The sequence below is a fragment of the Rutidosis leptorrhynchoides genome, chromosome 4 (genome assembly GCF_046630445.1).
Source record: "Rutidosis leptorrhynchoides isolate AG116_Rl617_1_P2 chromosome 4, CSIRO_AGI_Rlap_v1, whole genome shotgun sequence".
NCBI lineage: Eukaryota > Viridiplantae > Streptophyta > Magnoliopsida > Asterales > Asteraceae > Rutidosis > Rutidosis leptorrhynchoides.
This window is the reverse complement of record NC_092336.1, coordinates 560,365,532-560,392,805: the sequence shown is the minus strand read 5'-3', so window position 1 is coordinate 560,392,805 and position 27,274 is coordinate 560,365,532. Positions and strand designations below refer to the sequence as shown.

The following is a 27,274-nucleotide window of genomic DNA, read 5'->3' as shown; positions in this document are numbered from 1 at the left end:
AATTTGATTCACTCAAAACGGATTTAAAATGAAGAAGTTATGGGTAAAACAAGATTGGATAATTTTTCTCATTTTAGCTACGTGAAAATTGGTAACAAATCTATTCCAACCATAACTTAATCAACTTGTATTGTATATTATGTAATCTTGAGATACCATAGACACGTATACAATGTTTCGACCTATCATGTCGACACATCTATATATATTTCGGAACAACCATAGACACTCTATATGTGAATGTTGGAGTTAGCTATACAGGGTTGAGGTTGATTCCAAAATATATATAGTTTGAGTTGTGATCAATACTGAGATACGTATACACTGGGTCGTGGATTGATTCAAGATAATATTTATCGATTTATTTCTGTACATCTAACTGTGGACAACTAGTTGTAGGTTACTAACGAGGACAGCTGACTTAATAAACTTAAAACATCAAAATATATTAAAAGTGTTGTAAATATATTTTAAACATACTTTGATATATATGTATATATTGTTATAGGTTCGTGAATCAACCAGTGGCCAAGTCTTACTTCCCGACGAAGTAAAAATCTGTGAAAGTGAGTTATAGTCCCACTTTTAAAATCTAATATTTTTGGGATGAGAATACATGCAGGTTTTATAAATGATTTACAAAAAAGACACAAGTACGTGAAACTACATTCTATGGTTGAATTATCGAAATCGAATATGCCCCTTTTTATTAAGTCTGGTAATCTAAGAATTAGGGAACAGACACCCTAATTGACGCGAATCCTAAAGATAGATCTATTGGGCCTAACAAACCCCATCCAAAGTACCGGATGCTTTAGTACTTCGAAATTTATATCATATCCGAAGGGTGTCCCGGAATGATGGGGATATTCTTATATATATGCATCTTGTTAATGTCGGTTACCAGGTGTTCACCATATGAATGATTTTTATCTCTATGTATGGGATGTGTATTGAAATATGAAATCTTGTGGTCTATTGTTACGATTTGATACATATAGGTTAAAACTATAACTCACCAACATTTTTGTGGACGTTTAAAGCATGTTTATTCTCAGGTGAATACTAAGAGCTTCCACTGTTGCATACTAAAATAAGGACAAGATTTGGAGTCCATGTTTGTATGATATTGTGTAAAAACTGCATTCAAGAAACTGATTTCGATGTAACATATTTGTATTGTAAACCATTATGTAATGGTCATGTGTAAACAGGATATTTTAGATTATCATTATTTGATAATCTACGTAAAGCTTTTTAAACCTTTATTTATGAAATAAAGGTTATGGTTTGTTTTAAAAATGAATGCAGTCTTTGAAAAACGTCTCATATAGAGGTCAAAACCTCGCAACGAAATCAATTAATATGGAACATTTTTAATCAATAAGAACGGGACATTTCAGTTGGTATCAGAGCGTTGGTCTTAGAGAACTAGAAAATTTGCATTAGTGTGTCCTATCGAGTTTGTTAGGATGCATTAGTGAGTCTGGACTTCGACCGTGTTTTCTTTAAAAATGATTGCTTAACATTTTTGTTGGAAACTATATATTTTTAACATATGAATATTATGTGATATATTAATCTCTTAACGTGTTTGATATTATGTGGTAGATGTCTACCTCTAGAACAAGTCCCATTGACTCACCTAATAATAATGAAGAGTCAAATGTAAATTGGAATGATTCGTGGACTGATTCACAAGTTCCCGAAGAGGAACCGGAAGAAGAGTCGGAACCGGAAGAAGAATCGAAACCGGAAGAAGAATCGGAACCGGAAGAAGAAATAGAACCGGTTGGGGAAATAATAAAACGGTTAAGTAAAAGAGAATCCTCAACCAACTGACCAAAGTTAATTATGGTCAATGGTGTTTCCGCCAAGGAAGCAAAATATTGGGAGGATTACTAATTCTCCGATGAATCGGATTCCGACGAGAATTCTGATGATGTTATAGAAATTACCCCAACTGAATTTAAAAAGGCAAAAGAAAATAATAAGGGAAAGGGCATAAAAATAGAGAAATCTAATTCCAACCCCGATGAACTTTATATGTATCGTCAACTCCCGAAGTCCTTAAGTTGTAACAATGACCCGGGAACCTCTAAACCACCAGGTTTTTCTAAACCAATGTGGACAACGACGGCTCGTATTAGGGGAACATCATATATCCCTAGAAACTTGGCAAAACGAACCAAAACTGAACAAGAAGAAACGAGCGAGTCGGAATAAGATAGTTGTATTCGTGTGGTGTAATATATGTAATATAGTGTGCTTATGCTTTATGATATATGTAAAAATTGCTTGTATTAATAAGTATTTTTTTTTTTATGAATCTAACTCTTGTCTATTTTACAGTATAAAAACACAAAATGGATAGACAACCCAATATTTTAAGAGACCTACCCGGAGACATGATTGATGAAATCTTGTCTAGAGTCGGTCAGAATTCCTCGGCACAACTATTTAAGGTGAGATCAGTTTGTAAGACATTCGAAGAACGTTCCAAGAATGCCTTGGTTTATAAAAGGCTTTCATTCGAAAGATGAGGGATATCACATTGGAAAATCCATAAGTTACGATGTGTTTACTTTGACGCATATATTGCAGGGAACCCAAATGCTATTTTACGCAATTGGTTAAGAAATTATTTTGACTCAGTATATCCGAATATAGGACTTCGTGATTTAGAAAAAGCGGCTAACATGCAACATAAAGAAGCATGTTATGCTTACGGGTTAGTAATGTTCGCTTCTCACCAAAGTGAGAACAAGAACATCGGGCTACAACTATTAAACAAAACGTTCCCACAAGTGACGGAGTCGGTAATTGGGGTAAGAAATGAGGTTTTTAGGTTATTACGAGACTGTTGGTCATTACGTAACCCTCGTCCCTTTGACGACGTTACAACACGCTGTCTTATCAACGGCCATAACGGTTATGTTCCACAAGACCAAGTATGGGAAGTAGTCCTAGTAAAACCAGAATGCATGACTTGTTTCTGGACGTATGAATTACGTGTCTTTATTGCCTTTGCTGAACGACTTGTGTACTAGCTAGAATTATCTTCACAACTATCTTGTATCAAAGTTATTGTGTGCTATATTTCATGCTTTATGTAAAATAAGCGGTATTGTAAGTTTGTAAAATATTGTATAAAAGTTTGAACGCGAAATATTATTACAATCAGTTTTTCATATAGAATTGTAGTAGTTGAATTGTATATTAGCTACTAAGTATGAACTTAACGGGTAGGTACTACCCGAATTTAAACTTATAAAACGCTAATATGAAGAAAAAGCTTTTATAAATGAGTTCATATTATGCTACGAAATACTATTAACTACTCTTAATATTCTGTATGATTAACTTGTTCCATTTGACTATTTTGAAGGAAATGGCACCGACTACTCGACACACCGTGAATATGAATGAAGAGGAATTCCGTACTTTTCTAGCTTCAAACATAGCCGCAGTACAGGCTGCGCTACATACCAACAATAACCTTGGATCTGACAGTACAGGAAATCGTGTAGGATGCACCTACAAAGAATTCACTGCCTGCAAACCTTTGGAATTTGATGGAACCGAAGGACCGATCGGATTGAAACGGTGGACCGAGAAGGTCGAATCGGTGTTTGCCATAAGTAAGTGTACTGAAGAGGACAAAGTGAAGTACGCTACGCATACCTTCACAGGTTCTGCGTTAACATGGTGGAATACCTATCTAGAGCAATTGGGACAAGATGATGCGTACGCACTACCGTGGTCAGCATTCAAGTACTTGATGAACGAGAAGTACTGTCCCAGAACCGAGGTCAATAAGCTCAAGACAGAACTTAGAGGGTTACGAACCCAAGGATTTGATATTACTACGTACGAAAGACGATTCACAGAATTGTGCCTATTGTGTCCGGGAGCATTCGAAGATGAGGAAGAGAAGATCGACGCGTTTGTGAAAGGATTACCGGAAAGAATACAAGAAGATATAAGTTCACACGATCCCGCCTCCATACAACAGGCATGTAGAATGGCTCACAAACTAGTGAACCAGATTGAAGAAAGAATTAAAGAACAGACTACTGAAGAGGCCAATGTGAAGCAAGTCAAAAGAAAGTGGGAGAAAAACGGTGATAAGAATCACCAATACAACAACAACAGCAATTACAACAATAATCGCAACAATTATCCCAACAATCGCAACATCAATTGCAACTACAACAAACGGCCCAGCAACAACAGCAACAACAACAACAACAACAACAACAGCAACTACAACAATCATCCCAACAACAATAATAACCGCAACAACAACGACAATCAGAAGCAGCTATGCCAAAGGTGTGAAAAGTATCACTCGGGGTTCTGCACCAAATTTTGCAACAAGTGTAAAAGAAATGGTCATAGCGCGGCGAAGTGTGAGGTCTACGGACCAGGGGTTAATAGAACGAAAGGAACAAATGGTGTCGGAACGAGTAATGGCGGAGCAAGTAGTGTCGGAGCAAGTTATGCCAATGTAGTTTGTTATAAATGTGGAAAACCGGGCCACATTATTAGAAATTGCCCGAACCAGGAGAACACGAATGGACAAGGCCGATGAAGAGTTTTCAATATTAATGCGGCAGAGGCACAGGAAGACCCGGAGCTTGTTACGGGTACGTTTCTTATTGACAATAAATCTGCTTACGTTTTATTTGATTCGGGTGCGGATAGAAGCTATATGAGTAGAGATTTTTGTGCTAAATTAAGTTGTCCATTGACGCCTTTGGATAGTAAATTTTTACTCGAATTAGCAAATGGTAAATTAATTTCAGCAGATAATATATGTCGGAATCGAGAAATTAAACTGGTTAGCGAAACATTTAAGATTGATTTGATACCAGTAGAGTTAGGGAGTTTTGGTGTGATAATCGGTATGGACTGGTTGAAAGAAGTGAAAGCAGAGATCGTTTGTTACAAAAATGCAATTCGCATTATACGAGAAAAAGGAAAACCCTTAATGGTGTACGGAGAAAAGGGCAACACGAAGCTACATATTATTAGTAATTTGAAGGCACAAAAACTAATAAGAAAAGGTTGCTATGCTGTTCTAGCACACGTCGAGAAAGTACAAACTGAAGAAAAGAGCATCAATGATGTTCCCATTGCAAAAGAATTTCCCGATGTATTTCCGAAAGAATTACCGGGATTACCCCCACAGCGATCCGTTGAATTTCAAATAGATCTTGTACCAGGAGCTGCACCAATAGCTCGTGCTCCTTACAGACTCGCACCCAGCGAGATGAAAGAACTGCAAAGCTAATTACAAGAACTTTTAGAGCGTGGTTTCATTCGACCAAGCACATCACCGTGGGGAGCTCCTGTTTTGTTTGTCAAGAAGAAAGATGGTACATTCAGGTTGTGTATCGACTACCGAGAGTTGAACAAACTTACCATCAAGAACCGCTACCCACTACCGAGAATCGACGACTTATTTGATCAACTACAAGGCTCGTCTGTTTATTCAAAGATTGACTTACGTTCCGGGTATCATCAAATGCGGGTGAAAGAAGATGATATTCCAAAGACTGCTTTCAGAACACGTTACGGTCATTACGAGTTTATGGTCATGCCGTTTGGTTTAACTAATGCACCAGCTGTGTTCATGGACCTTATGAACCGAGTGTGTGGACCATACCTTGACAAGTTTGTCATTGTTTTCATTGATGACATACTTATTTACTCAAAGAATGACCAAGAACACGGTGAACATTTGAGAAAGGTGTTAGAAGTATTGAGGAAGGAAGAATTGTACGCTAAGTTTTCAAAGTGTGCATTTTGGTTGGAAGAAGTTCAATTCCTCGGTCACATAGTGAACAAAGAAGGTATTAAGGTGGATCCGGCAAAGATAGAAACTGTTGAAAAGTGGGAAACCCCGAAAACTCCGAAACACATACGCCAGTTTTTAGGACTAGCTGGTTACTACAGAAGGTTCATCTAAGACTTTTCCAGAATAGCAAAACCCTTGACTGCATTAACGCATAAAGGGAAGAAATTTGAATGGAATGATGAACAAGAGAAAGCGTTTCAGTTATTGAAGAAAAAGCTAACTACGACACCTATATTGTCATTGCCTGAAGGGAATGATGATTTTGTGATTTATTGTGACGCATCAAAGCAAGGTCTCGGTTGTGTATTAATGCAACGAACGAAGGTGATTGCTTATGCGTCTAGACAATTGAAGATTCACGAACAAAATTATACGACGCATGATTTGAAATTAGGCGCGGTTGTTTTTGCATTAAAGACTTGGAGGCACTACTTATATGGGGTCAAAAGTATTATATATACTGACCACAAAAGTCTTCAACACATATTTAATCAGAAACAACTGAATATGAGGCAGCGTAGGTGGATTGAATTATTGAATGATTACGACTTTGAGATTCGTTACCACCCGGGGAAGGCAAATGTGGTAGCCGATGCCTTGAGCAGGAAGGACAGAGAACCCATTCGAGTAAAATCTATGAATATAATGATTCATAATAACCTTACTACTCAAATAAAGGAGGCGCAACAAGGAGTTTTAAAAGAGGGAAATTTAAAGGATGAAATACCCAAAGGATCGGAGAAACATCTTAATATTCGGGAAGACGGAACCCGGTATAGGGCTGAAAGGATTTGGGTACCAAAATTTGGAGATATGAGAGAAATGGTACTTAGAGAAGCTCATAAAACCAGATACTCAATACATCCTGGAACGGGGAAGATGTACAAGGATCTCAGGAAATATTTTTGGTGGCCGGGTATGAAAGCCGATGTTGCTAAATACGTAGGAGAATGTTTGACGTGTTCTAAGGTCAAAGCTGAGCATCAGAAACCATCAGGTCTACTTCAACAACCCGAAATCCCGGAATGGAAATGGGAAAACATTACCATGGATTTCATCACTAAATTGCCAAGGACTGCAAGTGGTTTTGATACTATTTGGGTAATAGTTGATCGTCTCACCAAATCAGCACATTTCCTGCCAATAAGAGAAGATGACAAGATGGAGAAGTTAGCACGACTGTATTTGAAGAAAGTCGTCTCCAGACATGGAATAACAATCTCTATTATCTCTGATAGGGATGGCAGATTTATTTCAAGATTCTGGCAGACATTACAGCAAGCATTAGGAACTCGTCTAGACATGAGTACTGCCTATCATCCACAAACTGATGGGCAGAGCGAAAGGATGATACAAACGCTTGAAGACATGCTACGAGCATGTGTTATTGATTTCGGAAACAGTTGGGATCGACATCTACCATTAGCAGAATTTTCCTACAACAACAACTACCATTCAAGCATTGAGATGGTGCCGTTTGAAGCACTTTATGGTAGAAAGTGCAGGTCTCTGATTTGTTGGAGTGAAGTAGGGGATAGACAGATTACGGTTCCGGAGATTATACAAGAAACTACCGAGAAGATCATCCAAATTCAACAACGGTTGAAAACCGCCCAAAGTCGACAAAAGAGCTACGCTGACATTAAAAGAAAAGATATAGAATTTGAAATTGGAGAGATGGTCATGCTTAAAGTTGCACCTTGGAAAGGCGTTGTTCGATTTGGTAAACGAGGGAAATTAAATCCAAGGTATATTGGACCATTCAAGATTATTGATCGTGTCGGACCAGTAGCTTACCGACTTGAGTTACCTCAACAACTCACGGCTGTACATAACACTTTCCACGTCTCGAATTTGAAGAAATATTTTGCTAAAGAAGATCTCACTATTCCGTTAGATGAAATCCAAATCAACGAAAAACTCCAATTCATCGAAGAACCCGTCGAAATAATGGTTCGTGAGGTTAAAAGACTTAAGCAAAACAAGATACCAATTGTTAAGGTTCGATGGAATGCTCGTAGAGGACCCAAGTTCACCTGGGAGCGTGAAGATCAGATGAAGAAGAAATACCCGCATCTATTTCCAGAAGATTCGTCAACACCTTCAACAGCTTAAAATTTCGGGACGAAATTTATTTAACGGGTAGGTACTGTAGTGACCCGAACTTTTCCATGTTTATATATATTAATTGAGATTGATATTTACATGATTAAATGTTTCCAACATTTTAAGCAATCAAACTTGTTAAGACTTGATTAATTGAAATATGTTTCATATAGACAATTGACCACCCAAGTTGACCGGCGATTCACGAACGTTAAAACTTATAAAAACAACATGACGATATATATATGGATATACATATGGTTAACATGAGATTATGATAATTAAGTATCTCCATAAGTATATTAACAATGAGTTATATACATATAAACAAGACTACTAACTTAAGGATTTCGAAACGAGACATATATGTAACGATTATCATTGTAACGACATTTAAATGTATATATATATATATATATCATATTAAGATATATTAATATATCATAATATCATGATAATATAATAATTTAACATCTCATTAGATATAATAAACAATGGGTTAACAACATTAATTGAGATCGTTAACTTAAAGGTTTCAAAACAACACTTACATGTAACGACTAACGATGACTTAACGACTCAGTTAAAATGTATATACATGTAGTGTATTTATATGTATTAAAATACTTTTGGAAGACTTCAAGACATATATCAAAACACTCATACTTAACGAAAATGGTTACAGTTACTTTTCCATTCTTTTCTTTCATCAAGAATTCTAGTCGTATTCTTACCCGTATTATACACAGCTTCAAAACGTACTTACTATGAGAATATACCAATAGGAACTAGCATGGGATTCCACTCTTGATTATGTCATGTATGACTAATCAATTTTAACTTCTACCATGAGCTAGTCAACTAACTAGAACTCCTTTTAACCCCACTCACCAATTACCACTCATCATTCACTCCATTTCACTTCCAATTCTCTTTCTAATTCTCTCTCAACACACACACTATTATGAACGTATTTTTCCAGTAGTTAATCATCATCTTCATCAAAAATCACTTCAAGAATCAATCTATAATCATCATAGGAAGAACACTTCAAGAACACTTCAAAAATCCCTTCAAGTTTACTAATTTACTTCCAAGCTTTCTAATCCATTCCAAGTAATCATCTAAGATCAAGAAACCTTTGTTATATACAGTAGGTTATCTTTCTTATTCAAGGTAATATTCATATTCAAACTTTGATTCAATTTCTGTAACTATAAACTATCTTAATTCGAGTAAAAATCTTACTTGAACTTGTTTTTGTGTCATGATCCTACTTCAAGAACTTTCAAGCCATCCAAGATCCTTTGAAGCTAGATCATTTCGTGTCACTTCCAGTAGGTTTACCTACTAAACTTGAGGTAGTAATGATGTTCATAACATCATTCGATTCATATATATAAAACTATCTTATTCGAAGGTTTAAACTCGTAATCACTAGAACATAGTTTAGTTAATTCTAAACTTGTTCGCAAACAAAAGTTAATCCTTCTAACTTGACTTTTAAAATTAACTACACACATGTTCTATATCTATATGATATGCTAACTTAATGATTTAAAACCTGGAAACACGAAAAACACCGTAAAACCGGATTTACGCCGTCGTAGTAACACCGCGGGCTGTTTTAGGTTAGTTAATTAAAAACTATGATAAACATTGATTTAAAAGTTGTTATTCTGAGAAAATGATTTTTATTATGAACATGAAACTATATCCAAAAATTATGGTTAAACTCAAAGTGGAAGTATGTTTTCTAAAATGGTCATCTAGACGTCGTTCTTTCGACTGAAATGACTACCTTTACAAAAACGACTTGTAACTTATTTTTCCTACTATAAACCTATACTTTTCTGTTTATATTCATAAAATAGAGTTCAATATGAAACCATAGTAATTTGATTCACTCAAAACGGATTTAAAATGAAGAAGTTATGGGTAAAACAAGATTGGATAATTTTTCTCATTTTAGCTACGTGAAAATTGGTAACAAATCTATTCCAACCATAACTTAATCAACTTGTATTGTATATTATGTAATCTTGAGATACCATAGACACGTATACAATGTTTCGACCTATCATGTCGACACATCTATATATATTTCGGAACAACCATAGACACTCTATATGTGAATGTTGGAGTTAGCTATACAGGGTTGAGGTTGATTTCAAAATATATATAGTTTGAGTTGTGATCAATACTGAGATACGTATACACTGGGTCGTGGATTGATTCAAGATAATATTTATCGATTTATTTCTGTACATCTAACTGTGGACAACTAGTTGTAGGTTACTAACGAGGACAGCTGACTTAATAAACTTAAAACATCAAAATATATTAAAAGTGTTGTAAATATATTTTAAACATACTTTGATATATATGTATATATTGTTATAGGTTCGTGAATCAACCAGTGGCCAAGTCTTACTTCCCGACGAAGTAAAAATCTGTGAAAGTGAGTTATAGTCCCACTTTTAAAATCTAATATTTTTGGGATGAGAATACATGCAGGTTTTATAAATGATTTACAAAATAGACACAAGTACGTGAAACTACATTCTATGGTTGAATTATCGAAATCGAATATGCCCCTTTTTATTAAGTCTGGTAATCTAAGAATTAGGGAACAGACACCCTAATTGACGCGAATCCTAAAGATAGATCTATTGGGCCTAACAAACCCCATCCAAAGTACCGGATGCTTTAGTACTTCGAAATTTATATCATATCCGAAGGGTGTCCCGGAATGATGGGGATATTCTTATATTTATGCACCTTGTTAATGTCGGTTACCAGGTGTTCACCATATGAATGATTTTTATCTCTATGTATGGGATGTGTATTGAAATATGAAATCTTGTGGTCTATTGTTACGATTTGATATATATAGGTTAAACCTATAACTCACCAACATTTTTGTTGACGTTTAAAGCATGTTTATTCTCAGGTGAATACTAAGAGCTTCCGCTGTTGCATACTAAAATAAGGACAAGATTTGGAGTCCATGTTTGTATGATATTGTGTAAAAACTGCATTCAAGAAACTGATTTCGATGTAACATATTTGTATTGTAAACCATTATGTAATGGTCGTGTGTAAACAGGATATTTTAGATTATCATTATTTGATAATCTACGTAAAGCTTTTTAAACCTTTATTTATGAAATAAAGGTTATGGTTTGTTTTAAAAATGAATACAGTCTTTGAAAAACGTCTCATATAGAGGTCAAAACCTCGCAACGAAATCAATTAATATGTAACGTTTTTAATCAATAAGAACGGGACATTTCAGATGGCTTGAAAGTTCTTGAAGTAGGATCATGACACAAAAACAAGTTCAAATACGATTTTTACTCGAATTAAGATAGTTTATAGTTATAGAAATTGAATCAAAGTTTGAATATGAATATTACCTTGAATAAGAAAGATAACCTACTGTATATAACAAAGGTTTCTTGATCTTAGATGATTACTTGGAATGGATTAGAAAGCATGGAAGTAAATTAGTAAACTTGAAGGGATTTTTGAAGTGTTCTTGAAGTGTTCTTCCTATGATGATTATAGCTTGATTCTTGAAGTGATTTTTGATGAAGATGATGATTAACTACTGGAAAAATACGTTCATAATAGTGTGTGTGTGTTGAGAGAGAATTAGAAAGAGAATTGGAAGTGAAATGGAGTGAATGATGAGTGGTAATTGGTGAGTGGTGAGTGGGGTTAAAAGGAGTTCTAGTTAGTTGACTAGCTCATGGTAGAAGTTAAAATTGATTAGTCATACATGACATAATCAAGAGTGGAATCCCATGCTAGTTCCTATTGGTATATACTCATAGTAAGTACGTTTTGAAGCTGTGTATAATACGGGTAAGAATACGACTAGAATTCTCGATGAAAGAAAAGAATGGAAAAGTAACTGTAACCATTTTCGTTAAGTATGAGTGTTTTGATATATGTCTTGAAGTCTTCCAAAAGTATTTTAATACATCTAAATACACTACATGTATATACATTTTAACTGAGTCGTTAAGTCATCGTTAGTCGTTACATGTAAGTGTTGTTTTGAAACCTTTAAGTTAACGATCTCAATTAATGTTGTTAACCCATTGTTTATTATATCTAATGAGATGTTAAATTATTATATTATCATGATATTATGATATATTAATATATCTTAATATGATATATATACATTTAAATGTCGTTACAACGATAATCGTTACATATATGTCTCGTTTCGAAATCCTTAAGTTAGTAGTCTTGTTTATATGTATATAACTCATTGTTAATATACTTATGGAGATACTTACTTATCATAATCTCATGTTAACTATATGTATATCCATATATATATCGTCATGTCGTTTTTACAAGTTTTAACGTTCGTGAATCGCCGGTCAACTTGGGTGGTCAATTGTCTATATGAAACATATTTCAATTAATCAAGTCTTAACAAGTTTGATTGCTTAACATGTTGGAAACATTTAATCATGTAAATATCAATCTCAATTAATATATATAAACATGAAAAAGTTAGGGTCACTACATAATGTTTCCTTGGCAACATCTCTAATAGTTGTTGCCAAACTATTCCACATCTGATCTGCGTTCACTTGAGTAACCGTATCCATTCCTGCCTCTACTCTTTCCAAAACTGACGCTTTAAAAGTTTCGGCATTCACTTCATTCAGCTTCTTCCAAAGGATCCTAGGTTGGACGGGTCTCACTCTCCTAGTAACCCGCCTCTGCACAACCAAGTCCATGACCAATAATCGGTGTTGGGTGGAACAGGTCCAGGTAGTCAGGGCTCTACAGTAAATGCCATAATATAACAGTGAATTTGGGATACGTGGCGGTTCCTCATTGGATGTCATTTACAACAATTAGTATTTAGTATATAGTATAATATTACCATGACAAAAATATGAATAGTAACTAAGGGCATTTTCATCCTTTCATCTTTTTTTCCCAAAAAGGCCCCCACACTCTGGTTAAAAATTAAAATTGATCCCCCAAACAGGGGGTAAAGTGTCAAATACCCATTTTCATAAAAAAACCTTAAATAAACTCCACCCAAATATTCAACGGGTCATATCTTCTCACTCGCAACGAACTAAATTTTTTCGACAGCATCGTTAAACTCAAAATAATTTTAGGAACACTATGTCACTAACTATGCGCAAAACGGACGCTTTTTAAAAAAAGTTAAATATTTGAGGTACTTTTCATACACGTTGATTTTGCGTTAGGTTTTTAAAAGTCGACAATTTCATAGCGAAACGCGGAGATGCACATATATTGTTAATTTAAAATAACATTTAAATCTTTCACAGATTATACCTTTTAGTTCGACTCGAGTTGTGCTTCAACGACATCATCGTTAGCCACGAAATAATTTTACAAACTAAAAGCAATAAAATACATTGAAAACCGAACCTCCGGCGCGAAACGAGGGTTCGAAAACTAGTTAAATACTATAATAATACTATAATATTATACTCGTATTAATATTAAAATAGATATTATATTATATATTTCAATTTTTATTATGTTATTATTCTATTTTTGTTGAAATTATTTAATTTAATGTCTAATTCATAATTTACATTTACATTTACATATTAACTAATAGACAAAAGTTATGAATAGTACCAGAGTCATTTACGACTTTTCACTTTTTTTTTTATTTTAATTTTAACTAAATTCCATTTTACTAACAAAGGCCCCAACATTTTTTAAAAAAATTCAAATCGACCCCCCAAACAGGGGGGTAAAGTGTCAAATAACCATTTTCATAAAAAATCTTAAATAAACTCCACCCAAATATTCAACGGGTCATATCTTCTCGCTCGCAACTAGTTAAATTTTTCTGACACCATTGTTAAACTCGAAATAATTTTAGGAACACAATGTCACTAGCTATACGCAAAACGGACGCTTTTTAAAAAACGCTAAATATTTGGGGTACTTTTCATACACGTTGATTTTGCGTTAAATTTTTAAAAGTCGACAATTCTATAGCGAAACTCGGAGATGCACATATATTGTTAATTTAAAATAACATTTAAATCTTTCACGGGTTATACCTTTTAGTTCGACTCGAGTTGCACTTCAACGATATCATCGTTAGCCACAAAATAACTTTACTAAACGAAATAAAATACATTAAAAATCGAACCCTCGGCGCGAAGCGAGAGTTCAATAACTAGTTTAAATCTAATTTTTACATTTAACTAAACAGATAGACAAACCATCAAAACTAATCCTTGAGGTTTGTCTTGAAAATCAAGAATAGTGTATGTGCTTTTTTCCAATCCAAGATAGTCTATTTGGTTTAAAAACTCATCACAAAAAGTCGTTCAACAAAACAAATGTTAATTTTCCAAGTTAAATGGCTTATCACGGGGTGTCCTGTTATATAATTATCGAAATTTTCACCCAAATAACATAATATAGAAAAATGTCAAGGTCCCTTTTGTACAATGTATTATTCTATAACAATCATATTACTACGTATTCATTATTCATACTTTCATATCCATAATCATAACACATGAAGCTTAAACTTTTTATTTCGCCCTATTTATAACCATTTCTTTTTCTTTCTTTTTTTGCTATAAAATTTCTCATGGTCGTAAAACGCATATATATAACCCGTTTTGACTCAAACATGTTTTGATCCTCCTTTTCAATTCTTCGGCCTCCATGAATCAGTAGAGTATCATATTTGTTGTGAAAGGCTTGTTTATTGTTGCATCAAGTTATCTTAAGACTTTTTGTAATGAGACGGACGTGGGTTTGTGATGTGAGTTTTTTTTTTTTAGATCAGTCAAACGTGCTCGGTTTAATCTGCCTCCAACTGATTATGAACATTCCTATCTCTTATTGCATTAATCCTTGCATCTCGATCCCTCAAATTCCTTTCTAACCGATGTGGTCGGTTAATTGGGTTAGCAATCATTTTTTCTTTTGTGCGTCCAATCAAAAACCGTTATCTTCTTGAATAATGTTGCGTAATACAATACAAGCATACATATGGTCGAAGTCCGAAGATCTCGCCAGAGTTTTAACATTGCAAATCTACCATGTGTACTCCGAAATGCACGCTCAATATCTTTCCTTGCACTTTCATGGAAACGTTTATATTTTCTATGTGGCTCGTCAGTTGGAGTTTTACGCGATTTGACCAACGTGGCCCAATGTGGGTATATGCCATCATCTAGGTAATACTCTCTCTCGCAGTGACGCCCGTTTACATCAAATGGTGAAGGTGGAGTAGTGCCATCTTTATTAGTGTTGAACAAAGGTGATTAATTTAAAACATTAATGTCGTTGTTTGCACCTGTCATACTAAAGAATGCATGCCATATCCACATATCTTGAGAGGTGACTACTTCAAGCATAATTGATAGACCTTTCTTATCACCCCTAGTATATTATTCTTGCCACGCAATAGGACAATTCTTCCACTCCCAATGCATACAGACAATACTACCAAGCATACCCAGTAAACCATGTTTTTGTGCATGAAATTATAAAGACGAGCAATACCTTCTGCATTTGGTTTTCACAAATACTCTCTAGCAAATAAATGAAATGCGCATTTGCCAAAATTATCTAGACAGTTAGCGGATGTTTTCTCACAATTTGTATGTATTCGTCAAACAAATCCGGAGTAGTTCCATACGCCATTTGACGTATGGTGGATGTGCACTTTTGTAGTATTGTCAAACTTTGACACATAGAATACCACGACGTTCCTTCTTTCACGGGCTTCCGACATCATCTTTCATATGATAGAAGAACCATTAGAAGTTATCGTTATTTTTGTGTGCCATTGCTTATTGATTTCAACAACCATCTTCCATTAACCCTTGCAGTAATTTATGCATGGCCTTGTAGAATAACCTCTCCACATTGCTCATTTGCCCATGTCAACTGAGCTTGCATCCCACTGTTCAAATAGCATCCATAACAACGCAATTTAAAACAATAGTGTAACAGGTCAATCACCATTTGTCTCCGAAACACATATAGGTAGAAGACAGGAAGAAAAGATGGTAAAAGTTGAAGACAAAACAAAGAACCGAATGTATCATGTTCAATGAAGTGAGCACTAAAAATACAAATTGCCAATTCAGAAATTACATCCCAAATGTAAAAAAACGCCTAAAAAATACTATAAGAATGCAACCTCATGCACCTCAAGTCGTGAATAAATATCTACAATCTTTGTAACAACTACTCTTGAGTTTATCAATGCAACACGTTCTCTTATTTGACACTGTTGTTTAAATATCTGAATTGGCTGCAATGAAAATTTGGGAGACTCCTCACCTTTCAATTGTTTCAGCTATATTGTCCCCTCTATTAGGGACCATTACAGCATCGGCATCATTTGCTTCCCGATTACTCTGTAAAGAAACTCAAGTTGCATCAAGATTAATGGGACGAGGAAATATGGAAATTTGAAATTAAAAGGAGTATGTACCTGCTCAATGGTCTTTCCAGTCAGGTCTGGAGCCCCTGATGCTGATACCTTGTTAAGGTCTCGCAGAACTCCCTGCACAAGTCAATGCCCAGAATGAGAAAGTCAACCATCACATCATAAAGACAATAAAAGAGTTGAGATTAACAGTTTGACAAAATAATCCATGGCATGCCATGAGCATTTTCTTGGTGCATCTTATTACTTAGGTTAAGTCTTAACTAATCAATTACTCCGTATATAAGATGCAAGAAACCACAAAAATTACATCCTTAGAATACACAGCTTGTGATTGTTCCATGCGAAATATAGTAATTATGCAGTAAGAAAAAAGGCATCTAAAAGGTACACCAGCTAAAAGATTAAGAAAAATGAACCGCATAACTAATTGATTTATTTCTCCATACGAGGACAAGGAGTCCATACTCATATGCTGTGCACAGCAATAGAAATCACACAGGACAGTGTTCATAGTCGCATTTTGAAACTGAGTATCCAAGTCTTGAACATGCAACACTAAGGCGTTGTTTACTTTTTTCTCTTTAAGTCATAATATGGATAAGGATGGCAATATGGATATAAATGACTATATGCAGTAATCTACAAATGAAAAATACATGTTAACTTTATTTACTGAATCGAATATCTGAATGATAAAATTGACTAGTTTACCCCTCACCTAAAATTATTTTTTAAATAAACTTATCCATAATTATCATTATATTTAATCATGTAATTACACTATCCGTCCATGAAAGTTATACGATACAGCCTATTACTACAACAATTACACGACTTTACATCTATGACTAATATGATTAATGATTATATTTATGTTATATATCATATATCAAATTAAAATTTAATTTTATAACATAGCTTTTGGTTCGTCTTTCAGAAAAAACGAGTAACCTTTACTTTCCAATTCGTGGGCCAATACTAGTAACTTTCATCTTTCAAAAACTTCAGCCATACAAACACATCTTCAGCATTCAACTTTCATCTTTCCAAAACACTATAGTTCTTAAATTCAATTTCAATGTTCCGGTCAAGTCAATCGAGTTGGAAAGGAAAGAGAAAGTGTCTTCCCGCAACCAATCGATTCCGGCCATGTCGCCCGTGTATGTTTGTCAGCATATAACAAAAGTATCTCTCACTTAAAACTGTTGAAGTGACCTTACAACTTGTTTTTGCTCAGATCCAGAAATCTTACACTTGGGTTAGTTGTTAGTTTGCTTTTCAAATTTTCCATTCTAACATAGAAGATGAGAAAAGAAAAGAAAAGAAAAGGATAGAAGAGACAAAAAAAGGAAAAATAAAGGGTAGCTAAAAGGGTGACCCAGAAAGTCAACTATACAGTTTTTCTTAATGATTATTTTTGCATCAATTAATCTCATTAATCCATAAAGAAACACCCCCTTAGCTATTAATGGTCACCTCATCATTTAGAGGTTAATTAATCAATTTCATTCCAGCTGGGATAAGCCCAAATCACATGTTCACCCATTTACTTACAATAGTTTGGGCTAATTATACTCCCATTTTATTATTTTAAAAGGAATATTTTCTTTTCACAAAGCTTCCTTTTAGGTCATTTTTTATATATTATTCCCATGAAGATCAGACTTGCCACTAACGGTTAATGTTAAACACACACATCCAAGCACCCAGTAAGAACCACCGATCAAACTCGTTCAATATGTTGGAACCACAGTCCCAAACACGTATGAAAAGATTAAAGGAGGTGACATGATACAAATCAAGAGAATAAAATAAAAGTCTATACATACAACTCTTCAGACGTAGATGTCATGTTTCCAAGTCAAAATATCATGTCCATGAAAGATTAACGCAACATGTCATTAAAAAAAAATGGAAGATTACAAACCTTGTTGGCCCATTTGAGTCCACATGCATTGCACAAGGTTCTTGGGCCAGAAGGGCCACGACGCATCATTGGAGTGGACTTTGAGCTGATCCCACAGTGTCGACATCTGCAAAAAGTAATAGAAACAAGCAAAGTGAGTTGAGCTGCAGCTTCACAAAAAAGGTAAACATTTGACAATATTACAGCTCAAAGCAACTGCAGGTGGAAAAATCAAGTCAATCCAACATGACCTGTACCATAAAGGCAAAAAAAGAACCCGTCTTAACCTTTTACCCCATCTTGCCACCTCTATATGTGCCATAGCAGGCTCGAAAAATAAGGAAAAGGCTGATAAAATAGACAAGAGAAGCACCAAAACAATTATGAAAAAGGGTCACTCACATTGTTTCTTCATCCTGGCTAGAACTACCATTCCAATCCGATTTAGCTGTTTCATCCGAGATTTTGGATGATGTGAATTGACCTTTTTTACGCTGCATTCTGGGAGTATAGACAGATATTAAATAATTGATACTTAACTTTATTCATCCGTTTGTTCATTTAGTTTGCTGGTTATACAATGTTTTCGTTAATTCACCCTGATCGCTACAATTAGACTCTACTAACTCAAATACCTAAGAGCAACTTCCTTCCGAACGCTATAACGAATTTTTTTATCAAAGCATCTTTCTTTTCTCTTCTCCCTAAATCGATTCAATGAAGCAGCCCTCTGTGGTTGACTCGATCTTCCAAGAAATTCAGTCAAACTCTACACATTTAACACAAAAACCACAATAAAGCAAAACAAACAAAAATACATGAAATACAAAGCTTTCACAAAACAATATCTTGTAATCATACCCTTTGATTTTGAGGTGGAATCCCCATAGCAGGAGCACCAGTTGGTACTTCATATCCACCCAATAACAATAACACAGCTTGCACCTATACAATCATTAGGCTATATCTTATAAACATACAATTACATTACAATATATATATATATATATAAATGCAAAACCTTTTCAGGTGAAACGGCATCAAAGACATAAACTTCGCCTTGAAACGACAAAGTAAGCTGATCAGCACTACTACCACCACCACCACCACCAACAGCAGCACCACCAGTACCATTAAGAGGTTGAATATCAGTTTCAGGTACATACAGAGCATGCTGCTGAACAACACTCATTTCTTCCATTCCAGTTTCTAAACCACCACTAGTATTCTGTAAATTGTTATGATTTTGATGATGATGATAACGGATCTGGTTATGGCTAGGGTTATCAATTGATTCTTCTTCACCACCAGCAACATCATCATCATCTTCATTATCACCTTCATCATCATCTTCCTGTACAACCATATGATGCTGATGCTGATGCTGATGCTGATGCAGTTGCTGTGGCTGATTAATATTGTTATTATTTATATTCATTGCTTGTTGTTGTTGTTGATGATGCAAATTGACTGGTTGTAAACTAACGGATTCGTAAATCGATGGTTGATGATTAGGATGATGATGATGAAGATGATGTTGATTATTGATATCAGCTTCCGACATTCTGAAATTGCGATAATTAAACTCTAGAAACAGGATGCAAGTATTGGATTAATAATAACATGAATCGAAACAGAGTAATTAATTATTTAATTACGATAATTACAAAAGGATGTAAGAAAGGGGGAAATAGTAGTAGATATCTGGAGCCCTAATTATATTGGGGATGAAGGAATGGGGATTACGAGTATATGGATGAGAATAAGCTTAATGACTTGTACCTGTAGCATTCCTTGTGTTACGTTTCATTGTTATCACAACTTACCTTGATAATTTTTTTTTTTTTAAATTTTATAAGGAATGTTGTCGTTAAATTATGGTGAAGTTTTTTTAAGCACCAAATACCAATGACAATTCTAGAGGCTGTTGTTAGAAAAATTCAATTTTTTTTTTTTTTTTTTTTTTTGTTAAAAAGCCGAGTATTTAACGTGTAGATTTTAGCTATTCTTATTTTGGCTTTTGTGTTTATAAGATTGAGATTTAAAATCTAACAACCATCTCAAGATAGTTTAAGTTTTGATCTTACAAGTTCAATTTTCACTAACGACATATTATAAGGTGGTTAGAAAAATAGTTAAAAAAAAAGGTGATAAATAATCACATATAATTCGATTAGACCGATTATAAAACTGATGATTAGATCGATGTACTGATGTAGTATACTTGGAGTGACCAGAGTAATCATGGAATAATTAGAAAAGGTAATCGATGCAGATATCATGAAAAGCATGGGAAACAATTACACATTCCTCGAAAATTAGGTTGACGTAATATCTTATGGTGCCTGAAAAAGCTATCAGAAACGGTCGCAAAACAACTCGATTAAGAACCATACATCTGTGTAAAAATACATTGCTCCTGATACAACAAAGCCCAATTTATAAGCATACTTTACATGTAAATCATCCAACTTTCCTACATGTATATATCTAATAACACGAAACACATAAAAATAGAACAAAACTAATGATTAAAACGTTACGTATATAGTTGGCTTTTGTGTATAATAAAAATACATCAAGAATTTGAAAATAAACCATCCCAATATAACCCAGTGATTGGACCTGACATCCTTGCAAGAGGTATCGGGTTCGAATCTTGGGGTGGCCAGAGAAGAGTTAGAACAATCAGGGAGTATGGGCTGCTTACAGTAGAGCATGGGTCAGATTACTCGCCCCTTTTTATCGTATTCATGTAAAGTACATAATTACTATGCTCACTATTGAGTTAGGTTGGATTTAGTTTGAATCGGGTTGGGTTCAAAATATGGTTCAAGTCTAAATGAGTTTGACCCCTTTAATGGATCACGGGTCGAGTCGAAGATCCTAAAAGATATCATTTTGATTGCCTGACCATATATACAAACCTGTAGCAGTCATTTTGATTGTCTAACCGTATATTCAAACCTGTAGCAATTTGATATTTGACGGTAAACTAAAAATTAAATCATCAAAACGTTGTCAATTCCAAAAGATATCATATTGATATACATATAATCCTAATTGTTATTATGAAGGTGACATCCTGTGTCTTGTTCAGTAATCACAGGTGAGCAAACATTTTCGAAGCACTGATATTATGATGGCGAACGACTGCTACAAGATGTATATAAAAAGGGATGTTAAAATTATAATCAAATCAACCCCATAAGCAGAATAATGAACCATAACCAGGTACACAGATCTAATTATTTAGCGTTAAACCATGTTACTTTCTAGTATGTGTTTACGTAACAATATGTTATTAACCGCTAGGTGTTTGTACATTGCATGTTTGATGCTTTCACGCTTATGTTGAATTCACCAGGGCTTAATTAAAAATGGCACCAAACTATTTAGCAAGTTAATGAAATTAATATCTCTATCACCCAAAAATCCTGTTATTCTTGACCAGATCTATCAAGAATTTTGAGCTACGTTTGTAAAGTTTTGTTCAATTCTTTGTCACGAACTATCAGCAAGTATGAATGCTTGAAGTAGGCTCTGAGCGGACTGAGTTTCATCAGGAGTACCGGATATAATGACAACATGGTCGGTTGTCCCTGAACATGGTTCATGCACTACAACCTTTGCACCAGATATCTGGTTACACACGAAACAAAATCGGAAGAATCAATAAGTCAATTGTACGAGATTAGACAAGGTAAGTAAGTGCAAACTTTTGTGCATCATTAAAATAACCTAAGTACTCATGTAACTGGTAGTTACCTGTCTTAGGCGAGTTAGGTTACTTCCATTCTCCCCATAAACCGAACCAATGACATTTTGGGGTACCGTGATTTCGACACTCACATTAGTCACCATAGCAGATCTACTTCCACTGCAAACATCATCAACAAGAGTCAGGTAACTGGTGACAAGAAAATTTACTTATAATTTCAAGTTAGACTTTGTGCAGAAGGTGACATTGACCCCAGTCAAGGCACCAAAGTGACCACGTGGTGTATATCTACTGGTTAGTATACATGTAACAGAATTTGGGAAATGCTATATCAATACATAAGGCTCTCTTAGGTAACGTTAATTATAATTGCATTTGTTGAATAAACTCAACAAATATGAACTCTAGAAGTTGTTTCACATACATAAACTAAACCCTCATTAGGGTTGTAAGTTATTAATAATCGGTTAAATGTGTGGAGTAGAAAGCTAAAAATGAGTCAAATGGGCTGAAGAGATAAAGAGATCAGAACCAGTCTAAAATATTCATAAAAGTTCAAAACTTTCTAAATCGTTTGAAAAGTACTTTATTATTGCAACAATACAGTTTCTAAAATTATACTTTAATGCATGTATGTATCGTAACATTAAAAGCAGATAGAGCAAAATACCAAATATTATCAAAATCCTCATCTTGAGTACTCGAATTTTGTTGCCATCGACAACTAAGGTATTGTGAAACGTTTGTTTACCCACAAATATGGAACCAATTTGATCGTACTTACGATTTTGTGGATGTTAAAAAGGATTTTTTGGTGCAGACCTGCTTCAAAACAGGTAAACAAGTCCCAATTTGAAGGTCAAAAAAGGTAGTCCCGCAAACATCCAAAAAACATCTTTTTCGTGTCATTATGCTTTAGAAGATTAAAAACAATCCTTGGCAGTGGTAAATAGTTTTATATTCTTAAAATGATCCAGAAAAAAAAAAAGGTGATTGCCTGAAATAAGAAATTTGGAAAAGTTGGATACTTTTATGTGATCACTTACCCCTACTTAAATTATCTTTCGATAAAAGGCGTGGGTGCTCACCCGACCCTGCCGTTCAGATTTGAACTGTTACCCATACTAACCACCAGGCAATGTTGCAGGACTCAGGAGTAATCGAGGGGTACTCGGCAAGGATGGTCTGCCGATTACTCGGTCCAATAACTCGGATTACTTGGTCAAACTCGGTCAAACTCGACATTATTCAGTTAAGACTAAATATAATCACTGGGATTACATTTTCAAATTTTCAAATAAAGTAAACAAATGCAAAAGTGGTATTGATGCAAACCTGCCTAGCTCAACACCGCCTTTAACTGAAGTAGATCTTGTGCCAACATCCCGTCCATTTCCTGGATTACTTGCTCCCATCTGCAATTAATGCACACCAATTGAAGACAGCTTGAAATGCGAATATATAATTATAATATTAAATAAAAAAATAAAAAAAGAACTTTACCGTAGATTGCCATTGTGCAGATGCTGGAGGACGATCTACACTACTAGACAACTTGAGATTATCCACACCATGAATTATATTTGTATGCCCATTAGAATAATTACCGTTCCCTCGAGCATTTTTGTTCCTGATTCCAGGGCCATTTGACATTTTACTTGAAAAGAAGTTGTTTCGTAGCCTGCCAGTAATGCTGTATAAAGCATCCCGTACATTTACAAACTCTCCTGTCATCTTCATAAAATGACGGTCCATTATTATAGAAGCAAGCAGGTGCACAGATAATGGACATTTAAACTATTGTAAACGGTAAAAATGAGTTGACTCTAGTTTTATGTCATCGGTAACAGGTCATATAGGTCAAAGATATATCAAAATGCATAGAAACCTTTCACTTGACTAAATAAGTTGGTTTATTTTTAACAATGTTTAGAATTATAACATAAAGTACTTGAAAAAAAAAAAAAAATGATAAATAAGTCTTTGCAGATTGCCCACTCAGTCAACACGTTTTGACCCGTTAACCAATCTGTTTTCCGAAATATGTATAATCATCACAACTTAATGAAGGTATGTAAAGCTCACCAGCATTACTTGATCACTCTCGAGAGCACACATTGGGACTTCATTGTCACCAACTATCTTCATATAAGCACCAGTCACCTTTCTCATATCTGCAATTATAGACCCACCTTTACCCAATAGACACCCAACTTGGTTGGGTGAAATCAAGATTCTTGCAGAAACTGGCGTCCCCATTGACGAATCCACTGTCCTATTGAAAACGAGAATCACTGCATTTTGTGCAGGTGAATTCCGTGACTCTAGCGTCTACAATAAAACAAAGACAATTTAGAAGGATCCATAATAAAGTAAGGAATTTTTTTGTATACAACTCGTTTAGCAAACTACAATTTAGAAGGATCTATTATAAGATAAGGAACTTTTTGTATAAAACTTGTATAGCAAACCTCCATAGCAGAAATAGTGATTAACCGTTCGTCACAATCAGAAACTGGAGCTCCAATGGTTATATTAGCACCAGATTCATTCTTAATAGCTTGAATGATAGTTCCGGACTTGCCTATCAGATTACCGACCCTGTCATTGGGACAAAGCATCCTGAAAACTATTTCGTGTTGAGGAACTTGAGAATTTATGGGAGGACAGGTGTCAACATCTGAAGATACAGATGGGAAATCCATGTGCCCGTTAGGTATGTTCTCAAGAGGACCGGGGTGGGGTCCACCTATAACCATCTTTGTCTTATTAGCATGGGGGCAATCTTGAAGGCAACGAGCAACAGCTACAAGTGCCTTTTTAATGGCCAAAACATCGCCCTCAATCTGCAACAAAGTATATGGATTACATATTTACACTCATGATGTAAACCGTATTTATCACAAAGATAGACTTACATTTACTACAACATAACACGTCCTATGATAAATAATCCAAAAAACAGGCACAAAATATATTTGAGAACCCAATATTTCGCCATGCGCACATTTAGAATTAAAGTCACATTGTACTAATGTCTACAGACGAAAAGTGCCTTCACCCTAATAAACATATACAGTATATCATACTTCATCAAAAACGGGTATGTTCATAAAACCAATATAGCCACTAAAAAGCAAGACAAAAATTATATCTAGCACAGTAACTAACTTCACCAAAAAGGATCACTTCACCTATCAAGCAAACAAGCTCACAAAAGTGGAAAATAAAACCATTGGGCCTTGAAATAGTCCAGTTATGGACAATGCTACATATGCAAATACCATAAAAGATAGTAACTTGCATTCTCTTTTTGCATAAAATCATTCTTTTTCTGTCAAATACATAAAAAAGTTCCCATAATTGCTAATATAGATCAATACTTTTTGCTAATATAAAGCAAGTTAAGACATCAGTCACATCACTTTTTGCAGATTATATTGTTTCTTTTAACATCTTCAATCATCATCAACAACTTACTACTAAATCAGAGACGAATTCAATCAAACAATTTCTGAAAAATCATAAACAGAAAGAAAAAAAAAGACCCTCCTAACCTCAACCATTTCATCATTAGGCAATGCACAAGAGGGCAATTTATCTTCAACCAAAACCCTAATTTTACACCCAAAATCCTTCCTTAACTTCTCAATCACCTTCCCTCCTTTTCCGATCACTGACCCTATAAGACTTTTATCAGTCAACAACCTACATGAAACCAACCCCTGTTGACCAAATTGACCTTGACCGTCAGTTTCAGCAGCAACCGTTAAAATCCTCTCAAAAACCCTAATTAATGCTTCTTGTGCAGCTGATACTTCAATTACTTCTTCACCGTTTTCTTTATTAGTATTAGAATAATAATTATTGTTATTTTGATTCATCAACAGCGTTCTGTTAAGTGACGAATTGGCGATGACGGTGATAACACGGTCGTCGGATCCGGGTATGGGGTCTTCGACCCGGATTTTAGCTAGGGTTTCGTGTTGTAATTGTTTGATTATTACACCGGACTTACCAATGACGCCGCCAATGCGAGAAGCGTGGCAGAGGAGACGGAAGCAGGTGCAGCCGATGGGGACGGTGAGCGGTGGTTGTGGTTGTTTAGGTTTGTAACGTTTTGGACCACCGTTGACGGCGGTGTTACTAGCGGCTGGTTCGAACATTGTGGTGCTGGTGGTTTGATTTCAGGCGGTGACTACGGTCTAGTTATTATTTATTATTATCTCCATAAAAAATCTTTTTTAGAAAGTATGATACAAAATCTAGTGTTTATTAGTGCCTTGTATAAATTTCTTTTTCCTATTTCTTGAAACATTTAATTTATTTTCTTCTTTATTTTATTGATGCTATTTTTTAGATATATATTTAACATTTATATTTATTTAATTATATTTAATGTTTTTTAAGTTATAAAGTTCGGTTAAATTAATATAAATATTTATTTATTTTTACTATAAATTTCCTTACTTAAGTCATATATTATACGTTTAAACATAGAAAAAAAACTATAAAATATTCGTAATTTAAAAATATTCGATACTTGTACTCTATAAAATATAAAATATTCATTAATAAATTATGGAGTATATTCTATAAAATATCCATGATAAATTATGGATTATTTTATTACCGGATCATGATTTTTTCATTAATATATTGCGAAGAAATTTTTTTAAAAGGGGATGATTCTCACACATTGTTTTTTAATCCTCACACACCAATTTACTTGAACTCCTCCCTAATAATAGGGTAAAAGGGTGTGTGAGGATCAAAAAATAGTGTGTGAGAATCATCCCCCTTTTTTAAAAGGTGTAAGATATATTAAAAGCAAAGCATACAGGGGGCGTACAACTTACAACGATTACATGAACCTCAAACGGACGATTCAACCCAATTACAACAACAACACAATACTAGCACCACAAAATGATTTATGGGGCACTTTAGCCCAATTAGAACTACACCACAATACTAGCAAGATTAGATCTCCGCTCTTCTATATCGCCATAGATTGAATGGCTGCAGTTCGAAAGCCATAAATGGGATAATACACGAAGGCTTGATGTTACGTCTTCATTTAGAATATAGCTCTTTTTTTCTTCCGGACTATGTATCAACTTGTTCCTCCATTTCCAACTTAACCACAGAAGGATGTATGATGTTGCTAGACATGCTTTATTAACTTTATCAAATCATACATACGATAGACATCACGGTTGGACT

General features: G+C 34.7%; 3 protein-coding genes across 3 annotated transcripts in view; all 3 read right to left on the bottom strand.

The window, feature by feature from the left end:
- LOC139842725 (uncharacterized) overlaps positions 1–12,846 on the bottom strand; it is a 32,086-nt gene extending 19,240 nt beyond the window's left edge. The window contains exon 1 of the mRNA XM_071832836.1: positions 12,519–12,846. Coding sequence (XP_071688937.1) covers positions 12,519–12,846 — 328 coding nt within the window. The remainder of the gene's footprint in view (positions 1–12,518) is intronic.
- Positions 12,847–16,043: 3,197 nt separating this feature from the next.
- LOC139845293 (GATA transcription factor 28-like) lies at positions 16,044–20,045 on the bottom strand. Its single transcript, XM_071835552.1, has 7 exons — positions 19,349–20,045; positions 19,189–19,272; positions 18,963–19,096; positions 18,730–18,828; positions 18,349–18,454; positions 16,464–16,535; positions 16,044–16,386 (listed from the first exon to the last, which is right to left on the bottom strand). Exons 1-7 carry the CDS (start codon positions 19,889–19,891, stop codon positions 16,306–16,308), a joined length of 1,119 nt encoding a protein of 372 aa, XP_071691653.1. The 5' UTR covers positions 19,892–20,045; the 3' UTR covers positions 16,044–16,305.
- A 1,439-nt stretch (positions 20,046–21,484) lies between these two features.
- Positions 21,485–26,286, bottom strand: LOC139845292 (KH domain-containing protein HEN4-like). The gene is made up of 7 exons (XM_071835551.1): positions 25,606–26,286; positions 24,520–24,894; positions 24,134–24,379; positions 23,552–23,782; positions 23,384–23,463; positions 22,096–22,207; positions 21,485–21,969 (listed from the first exon to the last, which is right to left on the bottom strand). The coding sequence occupies exons 1-7, from the start codon at positions 26,212–26,214 to the stop codon at positions 21,832–21,834; spliced, it is 1,791 nt and encodes a 596-aa protein (XP_071691652.1). The 5' UTR covers positions 26,215–26,286; the 3' UTR covers positions 21,485–21,831.
- Between the last annotated feature and the right edge of the window lie 988 nt (positions 26,287–27,274).

What these genes read in the sequence shown, in the direction of transcription:
- LOC139845292 (XM_071835551.1), bottom strand. Translation starts at nt 26,214, where the DNA reads ATGTTCGAACCAGCCGCTAGTAACACCGCCGTCAACGGTGGTCCAAAA. An exon ending in CTAATGATGAAATGGTTGAG is followed by an intron (nt 24,895 to 25,605) that starts GTTAGGAGGGTC and finishes ACTTTGTTGCAG; the next exon opens with ATTGAGGGCGATGTTTTGGC. An exon ending in TCACTATTTCTGCTATGGAG is followed by an intron (nt 24,380 to 24,519) that starts GTTTGCTATACA and finishes GTTTTATTGTAG; the next exon opens with ACGCTAGAGTCACGGAATTC.
- LOC139845293 (XM_071835552.1), bottom strand. Translation starts at nt 19,891, where the DNA reads ATGTCGGAAGCTGATATCAATAATCAACATCATCTTCATCATCATCAT. An exon ending in TTCCACCTCAAAATCAAAGG is followed by an intron (nt 19,097 to 19,188) that starts GTATGATTACAA and finishes TTAAATGTGTAG; the next exon opens with AGTTTGACTGAATTTCTTGG. An exon ending in AGCCAGGATGAAGAAACAAT is followed by an intron (nt 18,455 to 18,729) that starts GTGAGTGACCCT and finishes TACTTTTTGCAG; the next exon opens with ATGTCGACACTGTGGGATCA.